The sequence below is a fragment of the Corella eumyota genome, chromosome 7 (assembly GCF_963082875.1).
Source record: "Corella eumyota chromosome 7, kaCorEumy4.1, whole genome shotgun sequence".
Classification (NCBI taxonomy): Eukaryota; Metazoa; Chordata; class Ascidiacea; order Phlebobranchia; family Corellidae; genus Corella; species Corella eumyota.
In genome coordinates this window covers 11,669,459-11,680,477 of record NC_137496.1, presented here as the reverse complement: position 1 = coordinate 11,680,477, position 11,019 = coordinate 11,669,459, and the positions used below count along the sequence as shown (strand labels likewise).

The 11,019-nt window shown below is 30.9% G+C and overlaps 1 protein-coding gene across 1 annotated transcript; it reads right to left on the bottom strand.

The window, feature by feature from the left end:
- Positions 1-3,129: 3,129 nt before the first annotated feature.
- On the bottom strand, positions 3,130-10,130 carry LOC145760363 (polyamine-transporting ATPase 13A3-like). Its single transcript, XM_082574230.1, has 14 exons — positions 10,119-10,130; positions 9,800-9,931; positions 8,949-9,022; positions 8,507-8,591; positions 8,024-8,158; positions 7,189-7,347; positions 6,658-6,768; positions 6,260-6,347; positions 5,660-5,816; positions 5,033-5,222; positions 4,463-4,639; positions 3,650-3,934; positions 3,215-3,322; positions 3,130-3,165 (listed from the first exon to the last, which is right to left on the bottom strand). Exons 1-14 carry the CDS (start codon positions 10,128-10,130, stop codon positions 3,130-3,132), a joined length of 1,749 nt encoding a protein of 582 aa, XP_082430356.1.
- Between the last annotated feature and the right edge of the window lie 889 nt (positions 10,131-11,019).

The window sequence follows — 11,019 nt, the reverse complement described above, 5'->3', positions numbered from 1 at the left end:
ACGCAACAAGACTTCCACTGTTATTGCTAACAACTTTCTGAAACATTGGATTCAGTTTGTTTGGTGCTCCCCGTAATGTTTAAAGTGATAATGGAAGAGAATTTAATAATGAAGAGTTTCATGATTTGTGTGGAAATTTTAATATTTCTGTTCTTACAACCCCGTCTTATTCTCCTTGGAGTAATGGACTTTGTGAAAGACACAATGCAGTTTTGACTGAAACCTTACTAAAGACCAAAAGTGATGTTAAATGTAATTGGGATATAGCTTTGGCGTGGTCATTAAGCGCTAAAAATGCAATGATTAATAGTTATGGATTTAGTGCGAATCAATTGGTTTTTGGACAAAATAGTAATTTACCCTCCACTATTGACGACAAGCTTCCAGCTTTAGAGGGTAAAACACAAAGTATGACAGTAGATGCACACATATCAGCGTTACATAGTGCCAGAAGGGCATTTATTGAAACAGAATCTTCAGAGAAGATTAGAAGGGCATTAAGAAAACAAACAAGAAGAAATGGAGAAACTTTTCTTATTGGAGAGAAAGTGTACTACAAGCGGGAGGATGTTAATGTTTGGAAAGGTCCTGCAAATGTTTTGGGTCAAGATGGCCCTATTGTTTTCATAAGACATGGTGGGCAATACATAAAAGCACACACCTGTAGGGTTCAGCGCATAAATGAAAATCAAAGTGATTTAGATGATCAAGAAGAAATAACTCCTTTAAGAATTCAACCCAAGACTCAAAATGATAATGATATTATTACAAAGCCTTGTTCTAAAAAACAAATTCCAATCGAGGAATCGTCATCCGAAGAAGAATTAGAAAAGCCTAACCAAGTAGAAGATCCTTCTCATTTAGCAATTCAACCTCTAAAATTAAAGCTTTTTACCGGCCAAACAGTTCAATTTAATAATGAACATGGTATAGAATGTACAGCTTCAATTCTAAATAGAGCAGGTAAAGCAACTGGACGATACAAAAATGCTTATAATGTAAAATTTATTGAACCTGAAGATCTAAGAAACACAAATACATGGATAAATTTTGACAAGGTCCAAAATTTTAAAGTAATGAGGTCTGAAACACAAACTGAAGAGATCCAAGAAGTATCTAGTGACTTATTTTATGATGCAAAAATAGCTGAATTGAATAGCTGGAAAGCAAATGGTGATTACAAAGAAGTAAAACATACAGGCCAACACTGTATATCAGTGCGTTGGATTTGTTCAATAAAAGAAAAAGACGATCAAAAGATTGCAAAAGCTCGCCTTGTGGCTAGAGGCTTTGAAGAACTAAATAAGGAAAAACTAATAAAGGAATCTCCTACTTGCTCTAAAGATGCTCTAAGAATGATTATTTCCCTGTCATTACAAAAGAATTGGCAAGTAAAAAGCATTGATATAAAAACAGCATTTTTACAAGGTGATTTAGTTGAACGAGAGATTTTACTGAAACCACCGATAGAGTCAAACTGTCCCAAAGACATTGTTTGGAAGCTTCAAAAATGTGTTTACGGTTTAGCTGATGCATCGAAGGCTTGGTACAATAAGGTCCGTAACTTTATGTTTGAAGCAGGTGCCAAAATATCGAAAATGGATTCTGCTTTATTTTATTGGCACAATGGAAAACAGTTATATGGAATGATTTCTGTTTATGTTGATGATTTTCTGTGGTCAGGAACAGAAAATTTTGAAAAAACTGTAATAAAAAATTTACGACAAACATTTAAAATTGGAGAGGAAAATAAAAATCAGTTCAAATATATTGGTTTAAACATCTTTCAAAGTAACCAAGGTATAACTTTGACACAGAAATCATATGTCGATAGTCTCAAACAAATACAGATTAATTTAAACCATTTAACCACAAATGAGGACACAATAACATCAGCAGAAAGGGATGAATTGCGTTCAAAGATAGGACAACTTCTATGGTTAAGTGGACAGACTAGACCTGATGTTAGTTTTGACGTCTGTATGTTGTCGACTAATTTTGAAGATGCAAAAATAAAAGATTTAATTGCTTGCAACAAAGTTATAAGAAAGGTTCAATCCAAAGAACTGTTTTTAACCTTTAGGAATTTGGGAGATACTAAAGATCTTAAAATTGTGGTGTATACAGATGCAGCTTTTGCAAACCTAAGAAATGGAGGAAGTCAAGGAGGTTATTTGATTTTTCTTGTTGGTAAAGACCATACTTGTAATCTGTTGAGCTGGCAATCGAAAAGAATTCGGCGTGTTACAAGAAGTACTCTGGCTGCAGAAACCCTAGCTCTTTCAGATGGAATTGAAGCAGCATTATTTATAAATGCTTTGTTTTCTGAATTATATTATGGAGAAGTTAAGTTTGACAAATTACCAATTGTGGGAATTACAGATAATCATTCATTATATGATGCTGTATATTCCACAAAAAGTGTTATTGATAAAAGACTTCGTATTGATGTTGGATCACTTCGAGAAATGATTGCAAGAAAAGAAGTTAACGAAATCAAGTGGGTTAATACCAAAGACCAACTTGCTGACTGTTTGACAAAGCATGGGGTGCATGGCATGCTATTAAGTTCAGTGATACAAAAGGGAATGCTTTCTTTTATTTAAAAAAAAAAAAATAGTGAGTTTGTTAAGAATATATTTTGTATGTTTATTTTGTGTTATCTTTTGTAGATTGAAAGTTTTTCTTGTAGTAACTTAATGTTAAGTTATGCTTTTGTTTATGTATGCTATTGTAGTTCTCTTCTATTTGGTTCAGTGATTTTTTCCCTTTCTCTATTAGGTTCTCTTTTGTGTTTTGTGTTTAACAATTAGTTCATTATAGTTTGTGCTTGCGAGGGGTTAGACCTATTTTTATTAGTGCATGCTACCTTATATGTTTTGTTATTTAATTAATGCATGTTATTTATATTCTATTCTATTTGAATAAGAAATAAATAATCTGGTTTTTCAACCTAAATAGTGTCAAGTAGGCCTGCATTTTTTACATTTAGTTGCCTGCTCCGGTAATTTAAATGCACAATTGCCTGATGTTACTCTATGTTTAGGCTGTAAAGTCAACTTTTTCACATAAAAAACACTATTTTTATAAGAGAACAAAAAGCCTAGTAAGCTTAAGCCAGGTTAAATCTTATAAATTCACAGGTCTTAACTTATTTGTGTTTGGCTAAACAACATTTTTAAGTGTTTTTAAAAAATAAATATTTTCAACTTACCGCCAGTGATGCAGTAGAATCAGGGAAAGATTTTTGGTCTTTAAGTAAATTATTTGAAGGTCGAACGTAGGTCGTTTGAAGTTGATCGTACTTACTTTCATCTTCAATCTAATAATAAAACTCTGGGTTTAATGAAACTATTTAAATCCTTGGTGCAGTGGTATAAGTTACACTACTACATGAGGTCCGGAGTTTGATTCCTACTGCTACCATGTTATTTTTTTAATGAAAAACTAATACCTGGGGTCCAGAGTTCAACAACCACCAAAGTTAAATTGCCTTAAACTGCTTATAAATAACTTTTTTATTAAAATAAATTAATTATTTATTGTAGTTAAAAAAAAACAAAAAAATTATTAGAATCCAATTTTTTATTAAAACTTTATTAAAATACAAAAATTTCGTTAAATTATAAAATGAATTTTTAATACTTACTGATGGTTCAACTAGCTTCCATCCTGTTGCTTCAAACATTTTAAGGTCCAGAGGGTCTCCGGTTAGATGCCCATCAATGGTAGTTAAAGTATGACAAGTTAACATACCATGCAACAACTTATCGTCCAAACCAAGTTGAAATTTTAAGTTTTCTGCCTGAATTGGTTCCTTGAACTTGCAGTTGTTTTCAGTTTGTGGTATTTCGTGGTCAACTGGAATTACTTCAGCTAAATCTAATCCATCTTCAGTTAAAGTTCCTGTTTTGTCAAATGCCACGACGTCAACCTGTTTAAAAACATTCAAGTTATTAGTAAACTGATATTTAAATTTTATAGAGGATTTAAACCTAGACTTGGAAAGTGTATGATAAAGATACTTCTGTTACCTCTGTCTAGATTTAAGCCTTGTTTGGCAAAAATATATAATTTTTAATATTTATTTATCCTTAATGTAGTAGGTCGACTTCACAACTTAAACATAGAGTAACATTTGTTACTCCAACCCAGTCTTAAGTTGCCTTGGTAGTTTGTGTTATAACAGTTTTCAATTGCCCAATAAATAATCTGTTAAGTGTTTTTGGGGTTTGGCAAGAGTTCTTACCACTTATATTATTACCTTACTTAAAGGGACTATAGCTTGGAAGCAAAGAGGATTGAACCCATAAATTTATGTAGACATAATGTCCATGCATCAACTTATATTTATAGTTTGGATTAATCATTGTTTAACACACTACCTAACAAATAACATAACAGCAGTTAAATTTAACCTAGAAGTTTAGGTGGAAAAATAGTAGGAAAAAAATCCACCCACTTGTCCACTAATATTAATCCTCTGTGGACTAATGCAGTGGATCCTCTGTTTCTTGAGCCTCATCTGAGCATAGATGATTCCAATTGTCATGGCTAATGGTAAGGCAGGAGGCACGGATATTGTGATAAGGTCGATCGCATTGAAAGCAATATCTCGAGCAGACTCTCCTTGCAAATGCTGTATAGGAAAACATTGTTAACATATATATGTAAGTAAAAAGTAAAGGGTTGAATTGGCAGCATAGCTAGTTGCTTTTAACTACTGTTGTTGTGCTCATTATTATTAAGTAATACTAATCAATAACCCACCCCATGGTTGGGATTTTAATTGTTGTAATATTTACCCATGCACTACAAACTGCAGTTTTATTTATTTTATAGGCTTCTAACTTTAATGTATTTTTATATATGTCTGCCAAGCTCCATTATATATAGATTGTTAATGTGAAAGGACTGTAGAAAAAGTAATTAAATACCAATTTTAAGTCAAAATAAAAAAAAAATAAAAAAAAAAACTGTTATCATAAAAAATAAAAATTGTCAAAAATTAGCAAAAAAAGTATTTAAATACCTGTATTATAACAGTGTATATAAACCCACACATAGCTATAAGGGCAAGTATAAACACAAAAGTGTAAGCATCCCTCAGTAACTTCATATCAACTGGTTTCGGATACAAAATACTGTGAACCAGTCTTCCTTTAGCTGTATGATAACCTGTTCGAACCACCACTGCTTTCACCAATTCACCACGATAAAACCTGAAAGTAAATTTTATTTCTAAAATGCCGATATTTAGGTTTTGACATAGTAAAAATTACCAATACCCAAAGTTTATTTAGGTAAGTTTGTTGAGTTATAGTTAAAATTACAATTGTTTTTTTAAGTTTATTTTATTGATAAAAATTACATTAAAATCTTTTAAAATCTAGCAGTAAAAATCAAACCCAGGATCCCAGGTCTTACTTAAGAATGCTACAACATGCCAGCAGTGGGAATTAAATCCAGCATCTCAGGGCTTATTCAAGGATGCTACAACTTGCCAGCAGTGGTAATCAAACCCAGGATCTAAGGTATTACTAAAGGATGCTACATCATGCCAGCAGCGGGAATCAAACCCAGGAACTAAAGTATTACTCAAGTATGCTACAACATGCCAGCAGCGGGAATCAAACCCAGGATCTAAGGTATTACTTACCTTGTTTGAAGAACTTGGGTTCCACAAAACAGAGTGTGACGTTTATGCTCCTCCGTGGTGTAAAAATTCTTCATCTCCCTCTCACTGCTGGGAAGTGGTGTTTTAGTGACAGGAACACTCTCTCCCGTTAGCATGCTTTCATTCACAATACAAGTCCCTGTAAGTTAAAGTTATCCAATGATAATATTCCAATATATTCTAAAGGTAGTAGGTTTTTATGTTATTGGAAAAAGAATGTGCTGTAAACACTTGGCTCAAGGGTGAATAGTGTGGCATTGGTGCGGCTCGAACCTGAAACCTTTTGGTGTGTTAAAGCTATCAGTAAACACTGGGCTCAAGGGTGAATAGTGTGGCATTTGGTCGAACCTAAAACCTATTGGCTCGTAATCCATCGCCATGACCGGCATACCACAATATCAGACTTCAAGTAGAAATAAAATTCCGTATATATATAAAAAATAAAGAACTTTCTATATATATGGGGTGGTTAATGGACATGTTTACATTAGAGGCCTTTAAAAACTGCCATTTGTGGTGCTTGGGTAAATTATTTCTTTCGACACAAAAATGTTAAAACACTTAGTCTTAAAGCAGTCGTACCTGACACAAGAGCAGAATCGCACGGTAACAACATTCCATTAGGTGGCACTATAATCACATCGCCCGGAACCAATTCTTTGCTCCAAACCTGAAAAAATTAACAATTAATTTGTAAATAATTAAGAACAACTTTTACAATAAAACAAATTTTATATTGCAAAGCAATTTACAAAATACAAAAGCTTAACTAACTTAACTTTTTTCCTTTTTTATTTAAAACTAATCACTAAAATACTAAAATGTGTTTAATGACAAAATTGGCACAAGCTTAATTTTAAAAATGTTGGTCCTAAAACATGAAACCATCTACTAAAAAGGAGTAAAAAATTATCCTTAAATCCCTGTTCTTAACAATATAGAAACAAAAACTTTTATTGTTAAAAGTGAAATGTACTGACCTCAACTTGTTGAACTCCAGATTTTGAGTTTGAATCCTGCCGCTGGACGATAACTTTTGTCTCGTTGTGATACTCCACCATTTTATGGAGGTTAACTCTTTCAGTTCTTACCTTAAAAATTAATTTTATATTAATTCTGTTGCTTTATTTATAATTTCAATTTCAAATTTTCAAGTTAGGTCAACAGAATAACTTGTGGAGTATTTTGCACAAAGTTAAAGTTAGGAAAGTTATCCAAAAGTTGGGATTTAAACTAATTTGCAGATTAATTATCAAACCAAACTGCTTTCATGCTTTAGCGCTCTTAAGTAAGGTTTCTTAAACAATTTAAACTCCTGCTGAGCCAGCACTTAATCAGCAGATTAATTATTAGGCAATTATAATCTCTAATATAACAAACTACAAAAGGCAACTCAAGACTGGGTCGGAGTAGCAAATGTTACCCTATGTTTTAGTCGTAAAATCGGCTTTTCCACATCAAGGATAAATAAACAATAAATTTAATAGGAACAAATTAATGATCTTACTTACCTGTATAAGAGATGCAATCGCAGAGAAAATAGAAATAATAAAAATAGCAGTTGCATAAATATAATAATCGTCAAACATCCAGAATATAACAGCAAAAAGTTGGAAAACGTAAAATGGGTTCAAAATTTCAGAAACTAACAACATAAAATATCCTGGAATCTGAAAAATTTGGGTTAAAATTTAACAGATAGCATTTGTGTAAGTAGTTATTGTTTGCAGAAAAAATATTATATGACGCACATAGTTATGGTTTGCAAATAATATATAAAAAAGTTTGACTCTTTTAAATTTAAAATGTATGTAGTAGTTTAAAAAGGTAACTTGAAATGGTTTTTAATTCAAGGTCTAGAGTTTAAATCCCTCTGCTGCCGTTTTGTTGTCATTATTTTCAACCAAGAACCTTGTGACTTTTAAACAAATAATATTGGTAAGTCAACAACTAAATTTACTACAGCACCAAAATAGGTCGAGGTCACATAACTAACTGAAGGTCGGTTAGTAAAGATTCTTATATTTAAAACAAAATACCAGAATAGTGGTTGGAACATTTGGCTTCACTACATGAGGTCATTTGCTTAATTACCACTGCTTTTTATGCCCTGAATTAAGATGCTACAAACGGTATAAACTCCTGCTGAGCCAACACTTAATCAACAGCACAATTATTGAGCAATTATATTCTATAATATCCCAAACTACCAAAGCCAACTTGAGATTGGGCTGGGGTAACAAAAGTTACTTTATGTTTAGGTTGTGAAGTTAACCTTACCACATTGAGAATAACTATAAAAAGAAACTTAAAAAATACTCAAGTTAAACTCCACTCAAACTCTACCTTGACAGTGATAAGATTACTCCCAAACAAACAACTTCTTCTCGAGATCTCATCCAAGTTCAATCCTCCGGTGGAGTTCTGATGAAGTTGCTCAAGAGTCACCTGGTTGTCCAAACCACCGAGTTCCACAAAAGTCTGGAATATAAATAATTAATTATTATGACATCACAGTATAATTGGAATTAAAATAAAGTTAATTATAACACTGAAGTTTTTTTTAAATATTAAAACAGAGTGGTGTAGTGAATGGTTGGAACATTTGCTTTACTACAAAAGGTTCTGGGTTCAATCCTTACTGCTTTCAAAATCAGCAGCTTAATTATCGGGCAATTATAATCTATAATATCCCAAACTGCCATAAGCAACTTGAGACTGGGTCGGGGTAACTAACGTTACTCTATGTTTAAGTTATAACGTCAGCCTTGTAACGTAAAGGATAAACAAATACAAAATAATTGTCAATCTAACAAGGTAAACACTTACATTTTGTTCAAAATTCCAAATATATTTCGAACAATGATGTTGAAAATATTTAAACTCATCATTTTGTTGACTTCCATAATTGTCTCTGCATGTTTAAAAATAAACAAATTTAATCAAGTTTTAGGATATCAATTAATTCAATTTTAATAAATATTTATTTACAAAGCAAAAAAAAAATTAAAAAAAAGGAAAGTTAATTTTTTTTAATTTAAAAGCTGTATGCATATATTATATAACTTAAAAAGATTACCCAGAAAACACCAACACTAGTAAAACTAATATAAACTGATAAGTACTTTAACAATACTTAGCCCAATTAAAACACTTAACACATTTATGTAATAGATGTGTTGTTAGTTTAACATAATCTAACTAAGTTATTTTTAAAGTATTTTGCAATAATTTAGAGATTTGATATAAATAAAATATTAACTTAATTTACCCAGATCCTGGATAATTATTGGAGATAAGTAAAGCCAGCTCTGACGACATTACATTAATTTCAGCAACAAATTTCTGAAATAAAATGTAACAATAATTAATAAAGTAAAATATTTTTATGTACTTATTATCCCCGATACGGAAAGGTTGACTTCACCTAAACATAAATGTTACTCTAACCCAGTCCTAAGTTAACTTTGCCAGTTTGGAATATTATTAAATATAAGTATCTATTTAACAATGCTATTCATTTATTAATCCATTGTAGTTATATTTCACAAGATTTAATCAATGCAGCCAATTTTTTTTATTTTGCAAAGCAATCTTGTTTTACTTTTTTTTACTTTAGCAATCTTGTTTTACTTTTTTTTACTTTAGCAATCTTGTTTTACTTTTTTTTACTTTAGCAACCTTGTTTTACTTTTTTTTACTTTAGCAACCTTGTTTTACTTTTTTTTACTTTAGCAATCTTGTTTTACTTTTTTTTACTTTAGCAAACTTGTTTTACTTTTTTTTACTTTAGCAATCTTGTTTTACTTTTTTTTACTTTAGCAATCTTGTTTTACTTTTTTTTACTTTAGCAATCTTTTTTTACTTTTTTTATTTTGCAAATCAATCTTTTTTTTACTTTAAGGTGATAGGTTTTTGTATTTTATTAAAGAAGAGCGTGCAGATAGGATGTGTTTGAGCTATCTATAAATGCCAGGCTCAATGGTAAATGGTGTAAACTGCAGTTTGTGATGCATGGGTAAGCTATCACAGGCGAATATTAGTTGAGAGTTGCAACCATATTATAACAATTAAAACCATAACCATAAGACAAGCTTTTAACCCATACAAAAATCTACAAACCTGATTAGTATCGTCAGTAGTTTGTAAAAGAACAGAAGTTGAACAATTCAAAGTTGTTACTGTATGCGTCCATTTCAATCTCCAATCTTCTCTCCAATAAAATACAAGAAGGAGGAATCCACCAGACAATATCTAATTGTGATTTGAAATTTAATATTTATTTAATATTTATTTTTTTTTTACAACAAAAATTTATTTATTTTTCAGGATAAATAAATATAAATTAAATAGAAGTATTTAATTTTCCCGCTTAGTAACGAAGGTGACTCGGTTTGTTGATTTAACTTGTTTGTTTAACACCGAACCAGTTTTTACTTGCCCGTGGTTTCATCAACGTTTGTAAGTAATTCAATATCCAGTCTGTTACTCCTACATACCAGTTGTTATGGAAACGATGTTTTTTAAAAGATTTGTCGTTTTATTAAAACAAAGGAGCGTTTATTTATTCAACTTTAAGATTATATTCTTAACATTTACAAAAAAAATTGTGATTCATTTGGTTAAGCAATTTTAAACCGCTATTCTTGTTTAAATCATCAGCCAACTATAAAATATTTGTTAAAAACGAATAAAATATTAATAATAAAACAATTTTTTTGCGATTTTAGGTTTTTAACTAATGCCAATCATTTTTACTAATATTTATATGGGCCGATTTCACAAATAGGGCGTCATATGTTTTAAATAATTTTAACAAATATATAAAAAGAACAAACATAAATATTTTCCCATAAAAGCCAAGAAATTAAATCAGCAAAGAATTAAATACAGAAAGACAAAGTAATTTCATTAACTTAAAAGCCTCCCACAGCTTAACCCCAGCAATTCTCTGACATCACGTGCAACCAAACACTATCGTATTACGAACACACGCTGTTGCGAACAATACTAATAATGACATCACGACCCAACAAATCTTTAGAATATCGATCAATAGAATATTTGTTTTTTATTGTTTAGAATAGCGAATGGGGTTGGTACACACTTTGAATTAGCAAAAGGCATTTAACTGTCAACAAGCTATTCAGCGATTATTTTACGTTTCAACTTCAACCACTAACTAAACCAAAATAAAAAAAAAAATTTACTCATCAAAATGGTAAGTTTATGTTAATTTTATATTTTTATTTATTTATTTATTTTGGTTTTTCGCGCATTGATAAAAGTAAATATTAAATTCGATATACAATTAATATTACAACAATGCGACGGGAAAAAAT